Source organism: Microcaecilia unicolor, chromosome 13, assembly GCF_901765095.1.
Source record: "Microcaecilia unicolor chromosome 13, aMicUni1.1, whole genome shotgun sequence".
Lineage (NCBI taxonomy): Eukaryota > Metazoa > Chordata > Amphibia > Gymnophiona > Siphonopidae > Microcaecilia > Microcaecilia unicolor.
In genome coordinates, this window is record NC_044043.1 from 102264758 (window position 1) to 102289161 (window position 24404).

At 41.3% G+C, this 24404-nt stretch overlaps 1 protein-coding gene across 4 annotated transcripts in view; it reads right to left on the reverse strand.

Annotated features, from left to right (window-relative positions):
* Nucleotides 1–24404, reverse strand: part of IGSF21 (immunoglobin superfamily member 21) — a 448408-nt gene that overhangs the window by 51538 nt on the left and 372466 nt on the right. For all 4 annotated transcript variants that reach the window (XM_030222239.1, XM_030222236.1, XM_030222238.1 and 1 more), the window contains exon 6: nucleotides 22361–22832. In XM_030222239.1, the coding sequence (XP_030078099.1) occupies nucleotides 22361–22832 (472 nt within the window). The remainder of the gene's footprint in view (nucleotides 1–22360; nucleotides 22833–24404) is intronic.

Here is a 24404-nt window from a genome sequence, read left to right on the forward strand (position 1 = left end):
AGCTAAACTATTCTTTGAGTGAAAAAATATTTCCTCCTATTTGTTATAAAAGTATTTCTATGTAATTTCATTGAGTGACCTCTGGTCTTTCTAGTTTTTGAAAGAGTGAAAAATTGATTCACTTCTACCCACCTCTTTGCTACTGCTTTCGACTCCTAACCATGACTCTCTTACTCAACACCCTCACTTATCACCCCTACCACTGCAATTTCCCCACCCCTAGCTGTCTGTTCGTCTGTCCAATTTAGATTGTAAGCTCTGTTGAGCAGGGACTGTCTTTTCATGTTAATTTGTACAGCGCTGCGTAAGTCTAGTAGCGCTATAGAAATGTTTAATAGTAGTAGTAGTAGTACCCGTTCTACACCACTCAGGATTCTGTAGACCTCAATCATATCCTCCCCTCAGCCGTCTCTTTTCCAAGCTGAATAGCCCTAACCTCTTTAGCCTTTCCTCATATGGAATCTAGGGTCTCTTTCATCAACCATGCTAGTCATCCCCTGTGCGATAATGCCAATAAAACCCATTCTTTGAATAGGCTTCGTCGGCATTGCTGCGATGGAGCCACGAGTGTGGCTTGATAGAAGAAGCCCCTAGTCAATAGTTGATGATTGCCTTGATTAATGCTTTTTTTCCCCAGGGCTTGCCTGGCTGTCTTGAGTGTACTGTGGAACGAACCTCACAGTATTTGTGGAATAAAAGAAACATTTGTATTGTATTGTCTTGTTCTAGAGAGATTTGTTTTGTAGCAGGAAAATATAAACTGGTGTGAAATCTGCCTCGAAGAAGGATTGTTAGTATTGGAAGTTTGGAGCCTGGCAGGCTTTTGGGACTGGTCTCAAATCAGTGGATTGCGTGCTTTTTGATACTTTTGGATTATCATTTAGGTTGTGCCCTTTTGAGTATTAGATCAAGGTGAGTTACATTTGCTGAGATATAAGTGGGTTATAAATGCTGTGTTAAATGAAATGAAATTCAGGTGCAGTAGGTATTTTTCTGTCCCTAATGGGCTCAGTATCTAAGTTTGTACCTGAGGCAATGGAGGGTTTAGTGACTTGTCAAGATCACAAGTGACATTTGAACTGGGTTGCCTGGTTCTCAGCCTGCTGTTCTCTAATCATTAGGCTACTCTTCCCCCTTGATACTTTACATCATTCTTCATTATTACACTTTACTTGAAACTGGTGTAATAATTTTTCACTAGAGCGTTTATCCTTTTGCATATACAGTAATGGTTTTTGAATTATTTTACATGATTCAGCGGGACAGAAATAATCTAGGGAGCCATTTCAAGTTGCCCAGGAGCTAGTGATATTTATGACTACTCTTAAGAGCAGTTCTTTTCTGGCTTTTCTTGAAGAGAAAATAGTTCAGGCGTCATGGGATCTGCTAGCTGAACTCCAGCAAGATGAGAGAAGTGTGACAATCGATGAGATAGACAATGTTCAGGAATGCCAATTAGAGCTGAGGACTGAGACGGTGGATAACACAGACGAGGCGCAGGAACTTTGAAGGTAGTGGGGAACTAGATGATCTGAAGACTAATGATGTCCCAGTTTACGAACAGCTCTAAGACAGTTTAACTAGAGTCGGTACGTGTCAGTTACATGGGACTTGTTAGATGATGTACTCAATAAACGGAAGCCCACATACTGAAAGATCCTTGTACTTCAGGGTTGGTGAAAGGTGCAGGAAAGGACTTTTTTGATGGAACAGAATATATATTTAATATTTCACATGAGGAGGAGAAGTTTCCAGGGGAGAGAAATCTAGGGATAAATGAGAGAAGTTAAGCTGTAGCAGACAGTTTTTAATTGAATCTATGAATTCCTTGCAAGGCTTCTGTGAGTAAGGGCACAGCCACCAAGGTCCTTCTGCGTCAGCTTTTCTTTCTTGAAATTGAGAGATATGACTGCATGAATGAGTTACTGGTATATAAATACAGATTTATCAAACCATATGACTTCTAGTAGCACAGTGACAAGTGAAAAAAGATGCCTGAAGAGCTGAATTAGATTGGTCATCTGTCCAGGCCTCCCTGCCATGCCTATGCAAAGTCTAGGGCTTTTTTTGAGGGGGTACTTGGGGGTACTAACTGAGTACCAGCACCTTTTCCATTGTCTGCTAAAATTGACCCATGGACCCCAAGTTTTAATGGAAGGCTCTACACACCAATTCTGCCTTGTCATAGATTCTGTGACTGGTTGTAGAGGGCCTGGCTGTTGTGGGGTGGGTCCCTCAGTGATTACCCCACCCCTGAAGGGTGGCCTAGCATTGGATTACTGGCACCTTTTTTGATAGAAAAAATGCACTGGCAAAATCTCATGCTCACCTACCAACATGAAAGAAGAAAACCATTCTCTGTGCCAGGAGCTGAACTATTAATCACACAGATTATCTACTCAGCTGAAAAGCAAGTGACTAAGGTCCAGAAATACAGAAAGACTGCTGGCCATTTGGCGTTTTGCAGTAGTACCAGCAGGACTATCTTGTCCCTCTTACCAGTGAGATCAGGACTTGGACCTTTTTGAACAGAGAGAGAGAGAGAGAGGGCTAGAACATCTTGGGAGGGGCCCTGATATTAAGGAGGGGGAGAGACAGAGCCTTGATGTGTATGGAAAACAATCAGACCAATATTCAGAAGTTATACATTCACCAATAGTTGGTCAATGTAAAATTTTGCGTTCCATCTATTTTAAAATCTTATATGGCTACAACATCAGTAACCCTGTATTTTTAAACCTTTTATAGCTATAACTTCACGTTCCACGTGTTTTTAAATCTTATATGAATTTTGCTCTGCCCCCATTTGCATGGATCTAAGGATGGTTGAACAATCTTACAGGGTAAAGACGTGAGCAGATAAGACGTCTACAGTCTATGCCCTGAAAATGATAAGAACAAATCATGATAAGGTATACATATGTAGTTCACATCATACTTTATGTGATGAGTTATCTTATTGGGCAGACTGCAACCTCCCAGCCTCCTTTGCACAAGAGAGAGCTTGAAAACAGACTCCTTGTTTGCAAGCCAAAAGCTCTTGTCCAGCACATCTGTATTTGCATCATGGTTTTGCCTAAAGGTTTTATGAACATATGAATGATGATTCAGTCCATGATATTTTTGCTCAGAGGATCTGTGTACACACATATTTATTTTTTTGTTTCATTTCACATTTTTTCATTCCCCCCTCTCTCCCTAAGTATTGCAGTTTAATTGTTTATGTACATTACATTGGGTTTTTATTGACCACAACAACCCAGCAGATTCAATGCAGTTTACAAAGAGGTAACAGGCAAACCCTGTGAAGGAGCAGGTATTAGCATACAACAGTTCCTAAACAATACTTCTAAATCAACAAATCTATATCACATAAAAATTTTCTTAAAATGGAAAGAATAAAATGTTGAATTTTCCTTATACCTAAAGGGATAGAATTTCAGATAGTTGGAACCGCTGAAAAAATAGTCTTATGTTTTACACCTTGAGGACTCAGGAACTGTAAGCCTGTAGTCCTATTGGACGTCTGTACCCAGTTAGATAAATAGGCTAGAGCAGACCCACGAGGGATCTTAAATACTAATATGCAAACCTTAACTTGTGGAGGTCTATCAACAAAGGAGAAATTCTGACACTTTTGTGAGCAGAGTAAATCAGGCGTTTTGTACCATTTGAATTCTTTTCATCAACTTTCTTTGACATCCAGCATAGATGCAGTTCCTATAATCTAGAATAGATAGAACTAGACTCTGAACAAGTCTGAAAGTATAAAACTCAAGTATATTACAAATCTTTCTGAGTTTTTTTCATCAGAAACAAGGATTTCTTTATGAACGCATTCACATGACACTCTAATGTTAGAGATCCAGAAAAAAGTAACATCAAAAATCTTCATATTATCCTTGAATGCAAAATGCTGACCAGCTAGTTTCAACAAGTTGCTATTCCAAATATCATCTAGATGCTCCCAAAAAAGAAATTAGTTTTATCTTTATTAAGTCTCAGAGAACGTGTACTAACCCATGTTTTCAAAAGAGAAAGCATTCCTTTATTCTGACAACAGCACCATCTGTTGTATTCGCCACAGGTAGCAGGACTGTTATATCATCAGCGTAGCTGGAACTTTTAAATCCAGCTGAACTCATAATAAAACCAAGAGATGAAATAACAATATTAAACAAAGTCAGCTCTTACCTTGAAATAACAATATTAAACAAAGTCAGGGTTACCTTGATGTTTCATTCAAGATCACCCAACAAGGCTATTTCTGATCACCAGGGCCACAACTGTGTCTTGGGTAGGTTCTTCTTATTATTCAGATTCAGTTTTTGTGCCTCTGGTTTTGGTGGTTTGATTTATAATTAATGTATAGGGCAATGGCCATTATTTTGTATATGGTTTCAATGTTACACGTCATGAGTTTTTAATTCTTCTTGATTTTCTGTATGGTTTTAATATTAATTTATATTACATGTGGTATTTTTATGTTATTTGACTTATGCTTTTTGCATTATATAATTTATGTGTATGTTTTTGATGATTACAGTAAGCTTGACCTTTTGTCTGTTGGACGTTCTTTATTAGTACTGCTGACTCCTGACGCAGGTTTAGTGCCAAAATACGCCTGTGTCGAGTCTTCCATGCCAAGGATTGATGTTATTTAGTAATGCAGACTCTCTTCATCATAAGTTATGTGATTAAATAAAGACTGAATGGTGTGATTATACACACTCTCCATCATTTGTTGACTTTCCACATTTTATCATCATGGGGACTGTATCCTTCTTTTGCTTATCTGTACTTTAAAAAGTGTGTCAGCTTCCCTTTGTGTAAAATTACATCTTGTTTAAAGATCAGAAACTATTCAGTGTGACATTACACAATAACAGGAGAAACCAGGAGGAGGAAAAAGCTTTTCCACATCACTGTAGTTGCCCTTTTGAAAGTTAAATGCTGACACAGTAGATTTCCTTCCTGTCTTCACTCTAGTAACATTTGAGCCCCGATATAATGAGTTGCAGTAATCCACATGAGAAATAGCCAAACCAAGGATAAGGATATGACCTGAGCATAATTTTTAAGGTTAAATATCATTTTATGTGTATTATCAATTTGGTTTACTGCATACATATGGCTAGAAACTTGAGCATGGTAGTTAAGCCCTTGATCAACTATGACCCAAAAATCTTCACCGAGTCTTTTAGAGAAAAATGTACCATGTTTATGGCAGGGAGAGGACAGTATTTGATTTGTCTATGTTCCTCCAATGTGCACATCCACCTTCAAAGTACACACCATTGCTTTAGGCTCACATACAAAAAAGTGTCAGTTTAGAACCCAACATATGAAAACACTGGGGGGCGATATTGAAAAGGGCTAAACCCCACTGAGCTAGCCAGGCCTGGATTTAACCGGTTACGTTAGGGGCGGAGGGAGCGGAGCATTGGTGGAATGTCAACTTAGCCAGTTAGCAGTGACATTCAGTCTGCTGATGACTAAGGAACTGCTTAAAATTAGGACAATATAACTGTGGGGAGTTAACCGGGCACCTGTCTGAATATTGGCTGGTGCCCAGGTCACCAGAATACCCAGATAATCAATGTTAGAAGCCCCCCCCCCCCCCACCAACATTGAATATCTAGAGTTTGCTCAGCCTACGACCGGAAGGAGCTTGCAAGCCACTTACCTCTATGGGCTGAATCTTCTCCCCATGATATTTATATATTCTGTCACCTTAGAAACAACAAAAGCTCCATCCACTGCCAAACATGCTATGAATTAACATAAACCTCTGCAAATAAGACCTTTACTATACTATAACAGCATAACTCCTAAGACAGGGCAGCCTTGTACAATTACAGCAGGCCCTAGAACACCAACACCTCCTACTAGAACTGCTGCAGATCCCCAGAGACCTACCAACCAGAAACACAACAGGATCAACACGAACATACCTAAATCTCCACTACCCAAGCTGCAAAGGACTCAAATACAAATCAACTTATGCATCCAGCTTTTCTTACATAAGCACACAACTATGGAACGCACTATCAAAAGTCGTGAAAACAACATATGACCACCTAAACTTCCGGAAATCACTAAAAACTAACCTGTTCAAAAAAGGCATACCCTGCCGACCCAACTTAAATGCCTGAACCCTGCAACACAACGAAACCAAAGCTCGTAATAGACATAAAATAAATCTTCCTCTCCACGATTCCCTAATGTGTCTGTTACACATGAACCTTATTCTACCACAATATCACTTTGTATTTGTTCATACCGGAATGGGCGAACGCCTTTACGGTACTATGTAAGCCACATTGAGCCTGCAAAACAAATAAATAAAAATATGCCAGCATGCAGAACACAGACCTTTACCAAACACAGAATGAAGGTCTAAAGATTAGAAACAGAAGCACGCCTGGAAAGGTGGAAAAAAAAGAGTCTTTCAATTGTGAAATATTGAAGAAAGAGAAATGAAATATACTGAGCTAAATACAAATGCCCATTTCCAAAGATGATATATTCCAATCACTAAAAACTTCAAATAAAATACTTTCTTAGTACCTTTGTTGATTGTTCTTTTTATTTTCTAATGAGTTTATTCCTGGGCTCGATGGACCTTTGGTCTTTCCCAGTATGGCAATACTTATGTACTTATGGTCTCTCTTTCCATTTTTTCCTTTTTGATCTTTTCCAAGTCCTTTTCCAGGGTCTCTTTTCCATCTTCTGTTTCTTTTTCTTCATCTCCTTTCCTCCTTGTCATTCATTTTCAATTTCCATCTTTTTACTTCTCTCCTACCTAGCAGCCTTCTGTTTCCAACTGTTACTTCTCCCAGTCCACCTTCTGGTATTTCACTCCTTCCCCAGTATTTAGTTCACCTTCTTTCACCCACTTTTAAGTCCCTTACTGTACTTAAGCTCTCCCCAACTCTCATCTCCTCATCAGCCTAGGCTCCATCTCGGTTCCTTACTCCTGCCCCTTCCTTAAGCTCATTTCTTCCATCTCTTCCTACTGTCTGCCTGAGAATCTCAGAAATGAAAAAGGCTAACAAGGAAGGAGTTTGGCTAGCAGTCAGGGACAGCTTAAAGAACAGGTACTGAGTACATGTTTTTGGTCATTTTGATGACTGTACTGCACAGGTAAAGCCAGAGGGATGCTTGCCTGATCTTCTTCTTTTTGCTTAATACAACAGCCAGGGGTGGAACATAGTACTTTCAAAATTGGTTTGTTTTTGGTATAATCCAGAGGTGGAACCTGTTATGCTGAGTGTTCCTAGCGCCTGTTGAAGAGGAGCCAGCCTTTATGGTCTTTGGTTATATTTTTAAAGGAAAACTGAAAAGGTAAACACCCCTAAGACAGTGGGTTCAAGTCCCACCTGAAAGGCCAAAAATTAATTTGCATATTTGCTGAATTCTTCCAAGAGGCTCTTTGCCATGTTCCTTGTCAGAGAGAAAGAGACATGGGAAGTTGTAAATGATAAGAATATTATTGATGATCTTGTGGGAAGTGGGATTCAACATTATGGAGGGAACTTTAATGTGTTTTGTTGCTCACCCTGACTGTGATAGTATCCAATGATAAGGACCATTGCAAGTGGTAAAGAGTACACATTTGTGGATGTTGTCTGGTTGTTCTATTGGAGATGAATCATCACATAAATCCTGCTGAGGTCATGCAACTGAATAATAGGCTTGAGCATTAGTAGTACCAAGTGGAAGACATTACTGTAATACCCTGAATGGGTTGCTCTGCTGTAATTATAACTATATAGATACTAACTTAATTGCAGGCATGTTGTAAATCAACCAGAATAATCTCACTTTCACTACAGATACCACAAGTGGTTCAGTCAACCTGAGAGCTATTGATTCTTTTTCCACTCACAGTCCAATACACAGACAGTCTGAGAGAAGCTGCTTGTTACAAGCTGCTGGTGAGTGCCAGTCCTGGCCTTGGCTGTGATCAATAAATACTCTTTAAACAAGGGAGGTGATTTTGTAAATATTTTTCCACATGTAAAACTGGTTTTATGCACACAGAAGGTTTTTCTAATAATATTGTGCTTACACACGTGTAGGCTTTTCCCAGGGTTGTAGTTTGGGTGGCGCAAAGGCAGAGTTGGAATGTGTGTGTATAAAATACATACATAGAGTAGATGCTCAAATTTACTCCAGCTATGGAGCAGGTATAAATGTGCATGTTAGAATTTGAGGCTGTTTCTGGGAGCTTATTTTATAAAGTAGATAAGCACTTATCTTTTTTTTATACAATAGGCACCTTTTGGGATCACCTGGATATCTACCCTGTTATAAAATAACCTCCCACAGGAACAATTTTCAAAAATCATTTACCGGAATAAATGAGCTATTTGAAAAGTACCCATCATTCCTGCAGGTTAAGTGTGCGCTGACGGTTCTTTGAGCTTGTGTAGACGTCGGGATTTATTGTTTCGCTTTGGCTGTAGCTGCTGTTTGCCACCCCTGGTGACCTCCTGGTCTGCTTAATGATTACGCCAACCCTGCTGTTCTAGTGATGTGCTTTTATAGTATATAGAAACACCTTACATGTGTTTTAAGCTGTGCAGTGTGTTAGAATTAATAAAGATATGACAAAGCATTGATTATATCTTTAACTGTTATAATGAGGATCAAAACGAGAGATTTCTATGAGAACTGCAGCCCTGGGATTACTGCTGTGGGTGAGAATGGAGGTCCAGAAAGCAAATGAAAAGCAGAACTGGCTTGTCTTCCTCCTCAGATTCTACGTGGGATGTGTATCACATTAGAACAGGAGCATTGCTCCATGCAATGAATATCTCTTTTCCCTTGTACAAATGATAGACCATTATATTGTTAAACATTCTCTTCCACACTAAGGAGAAACTTAAATATTTAATCAAAACAGTGCTGCTCTCAGCTTCTTCTGTATATCTGAATAATTTCTGCTTGATCACTCATCACTAGCTATCAGTGAAGGCTGAATTCAACCTTTTCCCCTCAAAGGTTAAAGTCCTCACAGCATCTTCCAGGTTTGGAGAGGGATGCAGACATTTTAGAGGAACAGATTGTGCCAAAAGAAGCCCTCCTGCTTAGGACATGGGACCCTCTGTAGTGCTGCGGAAGGAGCTCCCCTCCTCCCAGAGACCCAGAGCATCAATATTTTATATTAGCTAAAAAAGCTGAAGGTTTTCTGCTGGCTGCTCAGAGCAAGGCTTCCTTGCTATCAATGTTTTTATGTTTTACTGGGTTTCATCAGAGTGTTGGAAATATTATATGGCTTTCTTCTGAAATGCAAAGCCCAGTTCCATTTTAAGGTTGCTATTGTCATTGGTCCATTGTAAGGCATCCTGCAGTCAAAGCTCTGAAGAGTGGCAGATGGCTTCAGAGCCCGAGGCTGGATGAAGCTGCCACAAAGCCGCATGCATCCCATGAATGATCTTTTCCAACTCCAATCTTTCCCATGTAAAATCAAGGGGCAAGGCAGTCGGGCAAAGGAGCATTTTCTGACCGCTGAATAACGGGGGTCTGTCTGCATCTTTTTCCTCACTGCCTCCACCAGTCTAATCAGGATCAGCCCAGGTGATTTCATGGGCCTTTCTTCAGAGCTAACGGTTTTTTTCCATCCAAATTTTAGCCCGGTGGTTGCATTGAAAACGCCTGTCAAAGACTAGTGAACTGCGTCAGCCAACCAAGAAGTGTTACTATTATGCAATGGTTGGTAATTCTTCCCATGTGTCTCTGTAGTAACCCCCGTCTGGCTGCTTACCCACATACAACTAGACTTGCAGTACTTCTGGACCGCTCCAGGGGTCTTGAAGAGTTATGTGAATGTCGGTATCCAATTGATCAGGATTTGCAGAAGGATTTTGTAAGACCAGGAGACTGGGCATCTAAATGGCAGCTGAAATTTAAAGTGGACAAGTGCAAAAGTCTTGCACATACAGACAAATAATCCCAACTACAAGTCCAAAATGCTGGGCTTGGAATTAGGAGGAAAAAGACCTTGCAATCATTCTGAACAATCTGTTGACTTTTTCAGCCCAGTGTGCCACAGCTGCTCAAAAACACCCGAGTGTTATAGATTATTTGAAAAGGAACGGAGAACAAAACTGAGAATATCTTTATGCCTCTGTGTACGACCCTGGTGCATCTCACCTCTAGTAACGTTTGCAGTTCTGGCCTCCCCATCTCAAAAAGGTAGAGTGCAAGATGGAAAGGTTCAGAGAAGGGTAAAAACAATGATGAAGGGGATGGAACAAGTCAGGGCTTTTCAAGCTTGGAGGGGATATGATAGAAGTTTACAAAAGTATGAGTGGGGTGGAAAGGTTGGCTAAAAGACTGGCTACCTGTCAAACAGCACAAAAACAAGAGGACGCCGTCACTTCACAAAACTAATGACCAGCCATCTGAGAACAAATTGCAGAAAGGTTTTTTTTAAAAGACAGTGTATAATTTAGCTGAGGAATCTGTGGCCAGAGGAAGTGGTCAAGGTGACTAATATAGCAGGACTATAAAGAAGAAAGGGCAACTTTTCTGGAGAAAATAGTAATTATGGAGTGGAGGAGGAGCCTAATGGTTAGAGCAGCAGCTGAGACCCAAAGAAGTCCAGTTCAAATCCGGGCAAGTCACCTTACCTCACCCTCCATTACTTCAGGTACAGCCTTAGACTGCGAGCACACTAGGGACAGGGGAAACAGGTACCTGAACTAAGCTACAGGCATAAAAATAAAAAAAAATTATTATTATTAGCCAGGTAGACTCGGGACAGCCATTTTTCATCCATGGAAAATAGATCTACTTTTCGGGATCTGCCTGATACTTGTGACCCGGACTGGCCACTGCCAGAGACAGCATACTGGGCTTAATGACTTTTCTTATGTTATTAAGATGAACTTGGAGAAATCCAGTGCATGTCCCTGGGGATAATCATGTCATCTATCTACCCTGGACTGGCCACTATTGAAAACAGGATACTGAACGTCATAAGTCTTTGGTCTGACCCAAAATGGTAGTTCTTATGTTGTCAACAGTTTAAACCAGTGGTTCCCAAACCTGTCCTGGGGGAACCCCTGCCAGTCAGGTTTTCAGGATGTCTGCAATGAATGTACATGAAATTGATTTGCATACACCGCCTCCACTGCAGACAAATTCTGTCATGCATATAATCCAGGAAACCCAACTGGCTGAGTTTCCTCCAGGACAGGCTTGGGAACCACTGGTTTAAACAAATGTATTCAGGGAATTAATACCCTGAATGAGTCTAAACCATCGTATGGTGTAAAGAAATCACTTGTACTCAAGTCATCAGTTCCAACCTGATCCCCTGTCCAAATTTCATGATGATCCTGTAGTGGTACAATACAAACTCCTATACAAAGTTCAAGACATACTCCAATTCTGCCTTTTCAGCCCTGGTAATGGATAACTGTATTCACGTGTGTACCAGTGCTGAACATTATGTTATGTTACACCAAACATCTGTTCCACATATCCCCTAGCAGTTCTATGCGGATGATGCAGAACAGCATTCCAGGAATCAACAAATATACTAACAGATCACAGTTTAAATTTCTTTTATTTATTTTATTTATTTATTAGGATTTATTTACTGCCTTTTTGAAGGAGTTCACTCAAGGCGGTGTACAGTAAGAATAGATCAAACATGAGCAGGAGGCAATTACAGCAGTAAAAATATTCAAAAACAATACAAAGTATGGCATGGTATACTAGCAATGTCACAACAAGAACACAACAACACAACAACACTAGCAATGTCAACACAATATGTAATAGAACATTATAATTGGTAGTGAAGGGTAAGGCAAAGTTGTAACATAGATGAGTAAGAAAGTAGGAAGAATTAGAAAGTAAGGTGATTGATTTGAAGAAAGTTGCACATTGAGGAGTGGATAAACTTTCTAAATGCTGAGTAATCAGTAAATGATCTAAGCTGAAAAGACAATGAATTCCAAGCTAAGGCTGCTCGATATTTAAGCAAAGACTTTAACATCTTACTTGATGTAACCTCTTTTACAGATGGGAAACAGAAAAGAATCTGTCTATGAGTACAGTGGTAAAGACAATTTTGAAGAAGATCAAGCCAATTACACTGGAGAATTTTATATTTTTGATACTGTTTCACGGTAGTTCTATTATTAGGTTTCAATTTACTGTTTACCTCATTTATTGTATTTAGCTTGTTCTTGGTTATTTTACTATTGTTAGGCTGTTAACAAAATTGTAATTTCTATGTTAAACAGTACATGCTGTCCACCACCTTGGGTGAATCTCTTCATAAAGGCGGCTAATAAATCCCAATAAAAAAAACATTCATAATCTTAAAGATAACGGTGCAGAGTTTAAACTCAATCCTGACTTCCACTGAAAGCCAGTGCAGCTCCCTAAAAAACGAGGTAGCTGAATCATGCCTATGAGCCATAGATCTCGGCCGGGATGCTTTATTCTGTATGACCTGCATCTGTTTAACCAATGGTTTTGAACATCCTATGTAAATAATGCTACATTAATCTATCCTTGATAGAATCAAGGTTTGAACAATCTAAAGTTTGCTTGTTCAAAATATTTGCGTATTGCTCTCAAAGAATTGTCCACTTCAGACCCAGAATCTTAGAAATAAACTCAAAAATAAACGTATCCGTTTTAATAGAAAAACTGCAGAAACAGTTTTTTTTAATCAAACCCATCTATCCATAAAAACTTAGTTTTATCATGATTCAACTTAAGCCAGTGAGATGAAATTCAATCTTCAATTGGTTGCACACACTTGGTAATGCTGTTCAGTGTGGAAATCCAATCCCTGGATACTGGCAGTAATATAGCAATATCATCTATATATTTAAAAAAACGACACTATGTTTATCCACAACCAATCCCAGGGATTGAAGTAACACAGGGATGAAGATAGAGGGGAACCTTGTGGGACCCCACAATTAGCCTTCCAAGTGGCTGGCAAACCATCCCTCTTCTTAACACTAAAATTCTGAGTAGACAAAAACCCTTTAAACCAGCTTAATACCCTTCTGTAAATATCTATGTCACCCAATCTGGCCAACATAAGATTGTGGTCTACCAGGTCAAAGGCACAGGAAAGATCAAACTGAATAAAAGAACTCCGACCTTGACTTAAAGAAATGGAACCAACCACCGTCTCAGAACTGTAATTCTTCCAAAACCCAGACTGTGAGGGATGTACATTATTATATTTATCTAGGTAATTCTCCAGCAGCTTGGTGACATAACCTTCCATAGTAACATAGTAGATGATGGCAGAGAAAGTACCTGTATGGTCCATCCAGTCTGCCCATAATCTTCAGAAACAATGAAACTGATGCAACAGGATGATAATTACTTATTGACTGTAAATTCCCCCTGGAATGTCAAAGGTATTTGGATAATTTCTACTAGTCAATCTGTATCTGGATATTCAGTTCTGAAATCTGGGTATCCACTGAGGATAAATAGGGTCTAGATTTAAACTCTGTGGTTGACAGAGGGAAACTTCCTGAGATGCCCCAGAAGCACACAGAGGTTCTGGCAATCTAGAAAAACAAAAAGGGGTGGGGGGTTCAGACCTTCAACACGGTGAACATTTGAAGCTCCATTTTAGACAGAATGTAGGAATCAGAATCAATATGTCCAGGTTGTAAAATGTACAACTCGAGGTAGTATTTTACAAAAGGATCTGCTGATGTAGACCTTTTTTTTTAAATGCTTGCATGGGTAAGTGGCGACATGTGCAGCCATTTTACAATTATAAACATGAAAAACCTACAAAGAAAATATGGAACCTACATGGAGAGGTGCTGAGACTTGCATGTGGAACAGGTTATTCCAGAACTTGCATGTGTATGTCAGCCATTTTTAAAACGTACAAATATGAGCGCTGCCAATTAAATGCAGTGGCTGCATGCACTTTATTTTTTCTAATTAGGATGGAGAAATACACAATGTGGGATTAAGAAGGATGCTACCTTTACCCCCTCCTGTAAAGGGCTGGCCCCCATTGATCACTTTTGAAAGATTTGTCTGTACAAAGGAGCAGCTGTGAATCCCAACGTTGAAGTACTGAGGCATATCATACATTCCCTTTCTGAAATGGGAAATGCACATGTAGGAACAGGCAGGATGGCATGCAAGAATGCAGATGTGTGCACAGCGGCTTTGTTTCTTGCGATTGAAATGCCGAAAAGGAGGTCATAGAAACCTGTAGCCACTGTTAATGGTCAGGCAGCTAAGACTCCAACTCAAGTTCAACAGTGACTGGGATAGTCCCACTTGAAGTGACTGAAGGCTCGGCAGAACCCTCATCACTGCTGGGAAGTAGTGTTTCGTTGTCCCCTGAAGAGAGGCACCCTCCAGCTAATCCTGCACTGCAATGGCAGAATCTGACTGAAGTGAACGCAGCATTGGCTGATGAGCATTCCGCATTTGACTGGTCTGGTCTGGATTCATTGAGTGTGTCTGTGTCCCTGAAGTATGGAGTATGGCGGAGGAGAGGAGTGTTAACCAACTTGGTGTGCAAGGGAGAGCTAGTGGAGCCTCAGTCATGGACTCCCAACCTGTGACCCCGGTGCCAGACATTTTTGAGCTGGTAAGACCAGCAGAGTTCAAATTATAAGAGTTTTGGAAAGTTTTTGTATCTATGGGCCAGATGATAACTACTCATATGTCCCAAGAAGTTGACAAAATACTGAATGTGGAACAAAAGATGGAGACGTTTGAATTGAAATTAGTTGTGGTACAAAATTCATATGAAACGTTGTCAGCCTCGTTTCAAAAGGTGGATAATTTGTCAGCTGAATTAGTTAAAGGCCAAGCAAGTTTGGAGTTTAAGTATGAAGTTTCTAGATGGAATCTGTATTTAATAAACTTTCCACGTATCCCTAGTATCTCAGCACATATGTTTAAGTGTTATTTGCTTGAAAATTTTCATGTGCCTTCACAATTAATGCCACCTACATTTACAGTGTTTTATTTCCCTCCCTTTGAGAAGGAGGGAGAGAGGACAGAATTGATTAGATTTCACCAGTATCAGAGGGAGTTTGAATCTGTTTTTCTGGAGTCATCTAAAGATGAGGCAGGAAAACCAGCTACTTCGATTGTGAATTACCCTACCGCCTCCCAAACTTTTAAGTAAGCCAAAGATACCACGTGATTTTCCTGAAATATAAGAAAACAAAAAAAGAAAGTAAGGCAACACCTTTTTTCTTGAACTAACCTAACACATTTTTTGATGAGCTTCAGAGTCCAAAACCTCTTCTCTCAGGTCAGGACAGCATCAGAATATATAAACCATTCAATGACAGTCTCAAGGAGAAAGGGAGGGGGGTGTGGATGGATGATCAGAAGGGGAGAAGGCAGGAGAATTTTATGGTTTATATAATAAGAAATCCAGACCTTTCTTAAGTCCTTTCTTGTTGGTGTCACAGTAGCTTATTATTTCAACTTCAAAAGTCTTATGATCCTGGTTTGTTTGAAAAAAAAAAATGTCCTCTTAGTATTCTGACCATAAGGTCACTAATTCAGGACTCTGCTTCTCTACAGAGGTGTCATCTTCTTGTGCTTTGTGGCATCTGATCTTATATCTATCAGCAGGGCCGCCGAGAGCCAGAGCCGGGCCCGGGACAAGGCCACCCCCGGCACCCCCACCACCTGAGGAGGCTGCCGTCGTCGCCGCCAGGCCCCCCCCACCGAGGTCGCCGGCCCCCCCTCCACCCGCTACCGGGCCGGGCCCTGCACTAACCTTAAACGCTTCCTTTCACCACGTTTGCAGCAAGCAGCAGCAGGGCAGACCTCTCCTTCCTTCCGTGCCCCGCCCTCGCAGACGTTACGTCAGGCGAGGGCGGGACACGGAAGGAAGGAGTGGCCTGCCCTGCTGCTGCTTGCTGCGAACGTGGTGAAAGGAGGCATTTAAGGTTAGTGCTGGGAGCGACGGAGGGAGGACGGGTCGGACTGCAGTGTCGCCGGGCCCCCCTCTGGAGGCCCGGGGACTTTTGTCCCCCCCTGTCTATCAGTTGATCTTTGTCTTTAGCATCTGGCCTGTCTCGGCAATGCATTGTTCTTCACGTTTTTCTGCATTGAATATATACAACATTTGAGGAAAAGCATGAGTAGGGTCCCGAATGTTTTTCTCTTGCAAGTGACTGTGGGGTCCTGCGAGATGTATTACCATGGTTTGCAGCAGGTGTTATTTTCTTCAGTTTCTATTGGGAGTTTGCTTTTCACAAATGTTTGTTTCAGATTAGGAGGTTGACAGAAGGCCAGCACTACTGGAGCTGGGAATATCTTTCAGTAATTCATCCTCCTGGACAAGCGGCTGGAAGACGTTTATGGTTCTTCTCAGTTTTTTTAGTCTGGATTTTATGTCACTTCAAGGGGGGGGGGCCTCTGTGGTTTTGTACTGCAGTAGATTTTCCCTGGGTGTTTTAAGGGGAGAAGCAATCTTTCTGGATTATTTTGGGGGTTCTAGTCTTTGAGTTTGAAGGATTCAGCCATGAGTTTGAGCTGTTTGTCTCTTGGGTCGAGGTACATATGGTTGTATCATGTGACTTGGCTGTTTATAATGGATGTTTTTGTATATGAAGGGTGGAAGCTGGAATTGTGGGCAAGGGCTGCATCTGTCAGTTGGGTTCCTGTGTATAGAACCATTGCTGATAGAAAGTATTGTGTCCAGAAAGTTAATGTTTTCTGTGGGGTAGTGAATTTAGAATCTAATTGAAGGATGGGATGCATTAAAATAAGTGTGAAATTGTTTTTGAGTTCAAGGTGCCCAGCCATGGTGCACCTAACCTGCTGCAGCAGTCCAGCCTCAGATCCAGCTGGCACCATGTGCAGCTGTGGCAGAAAGGAAAATGGGAACTGCTGAGTGGAAAGTTCCAGACAGATACACCACAGATCTGCATGCACCCTTAAAGAGTCCAAATCGGAGGGATTTTCCATCTGATTAGTGCCCCAGGATTTCCCCCAAGGGAATAAAGATTTGCAACTGAAAGTTCCTGTTTATTGTATCTCATTGTTATCCAAAATCAAGCATCGGTTCAAAGTGGCATTACAATTTACTTACATTTATTTATTTATTGCATTTGTATCCCACATTTTCCCACCTCTTTGCAGGCTCAATGTGGCTAACAATACATCATGAATAGTGGAAATATATTAGAAAATACATGTTTAGTGTTATAGGAGGGTGTTATAGGTGGTGTTACAGTAGTGTTGTGCAATGTGGAGAGGGCTTCTATAGTTGCAGCGAAGAGCGACTAAAATGATAGCGGGGATGGGACGACTTCCCTATGAAGAAAGACTAAGGAGGCTAGGGCTATTCAGCTTGGAGAAGAGACGGCTGAGGGGAGACATGATAGAGGTATATAAAATAATGAGTGGAGTGGAACAGGTGGATGTGAAGCATCTGTTCACGCTTTCCAAAAATACTAGGACTAGGGGGCATGCGATTAAACTACAGTGTAGTAAATTTAAAACAAATTGGAGAAAATCTTTCTTCACCCAACGTGTAATTAAACTCTGGAATTCATTGCCGGAAAATGTGGTGAAGGCGGTTAGCTTAGCAGAGTTTAAAAAGGGGTTGGACGGTTTCCTAAAGGACAAGTCCATAAACCGCTACTAAACGGACTTGGAAAAATCCGAAATCCCAGGAATAACATGTATAGAATGTTTGTACGTTTGGGAAGCTTGCCAGGTGCCCTTGGCCTGGATTGGCCGCTGTCGTGGACAAGATGCTGGGCTCGATGGACCCTTGGTCTTTTCCCAGTATGGCATTACTTATGTACTTATGGAAGATGGGTTTGGAGTGGTGGCAGCTTTTGTGTTTAGTTGAGGAGTTTTGATGTTTATTCATATGTTTTGGAGATTATTTGAAGAGGGAAGTCAATGCTAGATTTGTGTTTAGCTGTAGAGTTTTTTGAAGAGGTAAGTTTTCATTTCTTTTCTGAACTGGAAGTGACTTGTGATGCTTCTTATGGTTTTTGGTATCAAGTTCCACCATTTGGAACCCAGGTAGCTAAATCCTGCTGTGTAGATAATTTTGTAGATAGTGTTTTTGCAGTTTGGTAGGTGTAGGCGTAGGTAGCTTCTGTTTCCTGAGTTTGCATTTCTTGGAGATAATGCGATCATGGGTGCCATATCAAATATTATTTTGTAAAATAGTCTTGCCTTGATTGGTAGCACTGCACCACTGATTCACATCTTGTCGAACAGTGTCATTAGTGTATTTTGGTCTACTAAATCGAATGCATTTGACATGTTGAACTATAGTAATAACATGTTTTGTCCTGGGCATATTAATTTTCTGAATTTCGTTATCAGGGTGGTTATGACCGTCTCAGAGCTGTGTTGTTGTGGTCTGAACCAAGATTGGAAGTTATGAAGAATTGAGAATTTGGTCAAGTATTCCATTAGTTGCTGTGTTACTAGACCTTCAATCGTTTTGGTCAGTAGTGGTATTGAGGCTACTGGTCTGTAGTTTATGTCGCTGATCTTGCCGGTTGTGTTTTTAGGGATTGATGTGAGTACTCGTCTCCTTGTCTGTTGGGAAGAGATCTTTTTCAAACATATATGTTATGTGTTTGGTGAGGTTTTCATCATGTAGTTGGGGCATTTGTCTGTTAGGCAGTATGCATGCACGTATTTTGTCAGTAGTGATTTTACTGTGTCTGGTTGGGGTGGTTTGAAAATGGTCCATATTCTGTCTGCTGTGGCGTGGCTATCGTTTGTTTTCCAGTCTTGTAGGTAGTCTGTGATGTTTATTTGTGGTTTTGTAAGGTTTGATCTTGTGTTTGCTATTTTGTTTTTGAAGTATTTTACAAGCTCATCTGCGGTTGGTGGTCTTTCAGTTGTTGCTAGTATTTTAAAGTTCTGTTAGTAAAAGTTCATGAGTTTACAGCAACTCCTGGAGTGAGAGTGAAATCTTTCTGGGACTGTGTTAAAGTGAAGGTGGTGGCATACCCCCCCCCCCCCCCAACCTACCGGGATTTAACCCAGCTTCGGACTGTTCCCAGCTCAAAAAGAGATTGTATCTTTTCTATGCTCTGGTCTGGATGCCTGACCCAAAGAGCTTAGCTGGCATCCAGGACTGTCTGGAGGGGGCCAGGGTTACACATGGATTTGTTGAAATCAGTGTAATAGTTGAAATTATTTTTTGCACGATATATTATAATCCTTTGATTGCAATAGGTTGTGATTTCTTTTGATTTACTTGATTGCAAATTGATCTAAAATTCAATACAAAAATGCATCTGCCATTTCTATGCCTGGTTCCCTAGTCTCACCGGTAACTGGTCTGGTTCCCCCACATATGTCCTCAGCCTTCCCATGAACCAGGAACAAAGGGGAGAGGCAGACTCTGAAACCTGCACCTTCTGCCTACAGAAACCACAGGTCACCCCTCCAGCTCCAGCAACTCTATGTCTGCCTATCCTCTTTACACAAGAAACAGGTTAACCTTAATAGTGTGTAAACGATAAGACCAAAATGGACCAATCTACATACAAACTCCATTAGAAATGGGGAAATTCCATCACCAATGGCAGTAAGGGGGCCACCTGTGCTCAGACTGCAGACAAGATGGATAATTATTGAACTAACCCCTTTACCCCCTCCTGGCTCTGGCTCTGGCACTGCAGAGTGAAAGAATTGCTCTGAGCTTGGTTCACTCACAAATTACTTTCCAGCTTCAGGAAAAGGAATTACGTGCTGGGAAAAGAGAGGAGACATCAATCCTAGAGGCAGGAAAGGAGGGTCCTGAGTTTTTATCATACAACACAACCATCATTAAGGGTGCACAGAATTCATGCAAATATATTTCATTCTCAATTTTGCTTAGTATAAGCCACAGGCTCTCTACACTTCCCATTCCTCTTTCTGACCAGAAGGCCTGGCTGAGTGGAACTAGAGAATTTAAGACCGGAAAGCCTCATTTTTTTTCTCACTTGTCTGCTGTTGTGCAAGCAGAATGAGTAAAAGGTTACATAGAAAGAGGACAGCTAAGGGTTAAAGCTGCTGTCTTTGAATTCTGAGGAAATAATGCACGAAAAATGTAAAATTCTCCACACACTAATGGTCAAAATAATCCCTGAATAGAATGGCAAAAGTCCAAGGCCTCCCCAAGCTTAAATCCCCAAAGCTTTTTCATCATCGTCTAGCTTTCTCTACCCACCCTCACCTATCCTAATCCCATTTGATCCTCCAACTCTTTCCTTTTACATATCTTCCCCTGATCTTTTCCCCAGGCCCAGGCTCAACACCCTCCCCCAGCTCTCTAAATCTCTACTTCTCCCCCCCAAACCAGGCTCAACACCCAACTCTCCCTGCCTTTTTTCCCCACTGTCTCCTAAGTCCATATTCAGTTCTTTCTCTTACCAGGTTTCAAACCCCACCAAGGTCTGATGCTGGGGCTGAGAGAAGGGGGCTGGAGGCTGACACAGGAGATGAGAGAAGGGGCCTTACACTGGTAGATACTGGGGGTAGCAGTGGGAGAAGGGAGTTGATGCTGGGGGGAGTGAGTGAGGAGGTAGCGAGGGAGCCCTTACCGCCACCTCAATGGGTGGCGGTAAGTGCTCCCACCCAAAATGGGCGGGTGGGAAGTGCTTCACTTGCCACATATCCATTTCTTTAAAAAAAGAAATCCTGCCTTTTACCCGCTGTCGTAAAAGGGGGCATCGGCGTGTGCCAAAAACACGCGCCAATGCCAGCGCAGGCCCCTTTTTCCCGCAGCTTCATAAAAGGACCCCTTAAAAAGTCGGTAAACCAAGGTGCACTCTTGCCTCAAGGCTTTTTCTTCAATTTTTCTACAGGAAATTGATCTAAAGCATTATCTACAGTATCATTCCATTGTCTCAACATATAATTAGATGTGTCTGAAGAATCAACTAGATATTGCTTCATATAAGACCAGAATTTATCAATCTCAATTTTCCTTCTTGGTTATTATTCAATCTTTCTCTACTTGTTGAGGATAAAGATCTTGAAGCATATGATAAACTGTGAAGGTGGCAAGATAGTTAGTTATCTGACCCCCCCAACAGTTGACCAATCTACTTGAGATGTGGTATTAGATGAACTCAAAAAAGCTACTAAATCCAATTCATGCCTCCTTCTGTGAGTAGCGTTATCAGTTTTATATAGAAATTGCAATAAATCTAAACTGTCTAAAAATCTACTTACTGATGAATCCTGCCTATTTTCTAAATGTAAAGTTAAATCTCCTACCAAAAGTAATTCTGAGAAAATGGATGAACAGCTTACAATACTTTCAGCCAGTTGAGATTCAACTCAAAAGACTATGAACCAGGTGGTCGATAGACTAAATAAATCCCTACAGAACCCTGTAATTCTTTGTCTAAAAGCTTACATATCATTGCTTCCAAACCTGGTATAACTATAGTTTCAACTAGTCTTAAATTCAAGAAGCTTTTATAAACAATACCCAGTCCTCCCCCTTGTTTCGAAAGCCTAGGATTGTGCAAGATCTTATATCCTGAAGGACAGAGATTAACTAGCAAAGGACTATCTTTGTCAGTCACCAAAGTCTCAGTAATCAATGCCAGACCAATATCAAGATCTTCATTCAGATCCTTCAAAATTAATGTTTTATTAACTATTGATCTTGCATTGAAATAACAGCAAGGAACAGGCTGGGTTTCCCTTTCCTCATTCTGATATTGTTCTAAGGTTACTCTTCTCAAGAAGGAAGACCTTCTTACTTCTTTCCTTCTCCCTTGGGAACGCTTACTTATAATCACTTCATTTCCTAGATATTCTCCATTCTGGAGATCTTCATTAATGGAGTCACTTAATCAGTAAGTGCGTATATTAAAATAGGCAGGAGGTAAATAATCAAAATTCAAGTTTAAGCCATAATCTTCAGTGTAACACCCCCCCCCCCTTCCCAACAAGCTAAAACCAAAATGATCACCAAAACAGTATTCATCCTTCTCCTAAATATGGACAACATTATTAAAACTAATAACAATCATACAAAATGTTAAAAAATAGTTTCCGCATCTAAATACAGTCAGAAAATAAGTTTGACAATAACTTCCAAAAATAGAAATCCAGCATGTTTAGGCACCACACAAAGGCGTTTGCCTTCGACTTGCACCTTACTATTTAACATTTCTAGAGCGCTACAAAGACAGCGCACCGCTGAGCACCACTCTTAAAAAGCGTACACCAGGTGACAAAACAAGATCAATTACAAACCTCAAATGATTTGAATGGAATTGTCTATCCCTTGTAATCAACCAATAAGAATTACATGAAATGGCCCTGGAAACAGTCAAATAGCAGATAGAAAATTAGAAGGGACAATAACATTTTTTACCTAATGTTACTTCAGACTGCATCGGCATGGAAAGAGCAGGGTGTTTCACTTCACAGCTGATCAATGCATCATTGTCCACTTGTGGATTAAGAGTCCAGGTAAGCATGGCCCTCACCTCTACTGTGCCATCACTCATTGGAAGATGTGCGTGGTGGAAGAAATAGACAGGATCCATACTGTGGACCCACCTCGGGAACTCACGGTTGACCACCGTCTCTGGGATCTCTTCTGTGGTTGGGCTTGACACAAGTCCTTTGTCAACAGTGAGACTCCAGATAGGATCTTCTGTAAAAGAACCATGTCCTCTCCCCTCCATGTCCAGGAGAGAGAGGGACTTTTTCATCTTAGTATCATCCATATCCCGGTTCAAGAGATTCCGAGAAGCCTGAATAATTTTTAACCCTGCTGCAGCCGCTGGTGGTTCCACCATTGGAATCACTTCAATTAACTCTCCATCTCTTTTAAAGTACACCTGGAAAGATAAATACAGAGACTTCCATTATAACTTGTCTGAATACAGATACAAAGGAAAGTATATGAATAGCAGGTAAAATGGAGGGAAGGGTCGAAATATTGAACTAGGAAGACGACACAGAGGGGCATAATCGAACGGGGTCGACCATCTCTAAGGGCGCCCATCTGTAAGGATGGCGCCGCGAAGGGGCGGGGAATCCCGTATTATCGAAACAAGATGGGCGTCCATCTTTCATTTCGATAATACGGTTGGGGACGCCCAAATCTCAACATTTAGAGATGGTCAACCTAAATGTTGAGATGGTCGACCTTAGAGATGGTCGTCCCCGGTTTTCAGCGATAATGGAAGCCGAGGACACTCATCTCAAAAACGACCAAATCCAAGGCATTTGGTCATTGAAGGAGCCAGCGTTCATAGTGCACTGGTCCCCCTCACATGCCAGGACACCAACCAGGAACCCTAGGGAGCACTGCAGTGGACTTCACAAATTGCTCCCAGTTGCACAGCTCCCTTACCTTCGGTGCTGAGCCCCCCAAACCCCACTCCCCACAACTGTACAACACTACCATAGCCCTAAGGGGCACCTACATGTGGGTACATTGGGTTTGTGGTGGGTTTTGAAGGGCTCACATTTACCACCACAAGTGTAACAGGTGTGGGGGGGATGGGCCTGGGTCCGCCTGCCTGAAGTGCACTGCACCCACTAAAACTGCTCCAGGGACTGGAGCTGGGTATGACATTTGAGCAGTGGCTGTTTCTGCAGTATGTAAACACTAGAGAATCAATATTCATCTGCGGAGTTAAGCGGCTGGTAAACTACTTCCAGCCACAGGCTGAACTAACCTGGGACACGCGTGGTTTTAAACACTGAATATCCAGACACATCTGCCAACCTGGAATCTAACTGGACACTGGATGATATTCACACCGGTGCCCAGTAAACTCACTGTATAAAATTAGCACAGCTGGAAATCACCACTAACCAGCTAAGCTGACACCCCGCTCCCAGTCCTCCCTTAACCTAGCTGGACAGGGGATGGTTGGTTAGTAGACGTATTCTGTGCCATTAACTGGTTAACTGCTGCTGAATATTAGATGCTGGCTCCCTCCTGCCTGGTTAAACCCTTTTGAATAGTGACCCCTACAGATTTATCAACTACTTTGTTTTTGTTTAACGCAGTACATCGGTAGGTGAAGAAGAGGAACTACATACTTATAAAAAATTGTAATACTTTGCAACAACAACAGGAAGCTGAGGTCACATGGCTCTGCCAAGATTACGAAAGTGTGTTCTTATATAATGCTGAGCGTAGGAGCCAACTTTTCAAAATGATTGGGGGATGCTAAACCCAATGGAAATTAACCTTCCCTAGACACAGTTAAGACGTTTGTTCAATATTGGGGGTGTTCAAGCACCCACAGTGCCGGCTCCAATGATGCCGAGGTCACGTGACACTCCCTGGATTACAGAAGCATATTAATATATAATGCCAAGGTCACATGGCTTTCCTTGGATTATAGAAGTGTGTTCTAATATAATGCTATACAATGAACTCTGTCTAGCCAGAG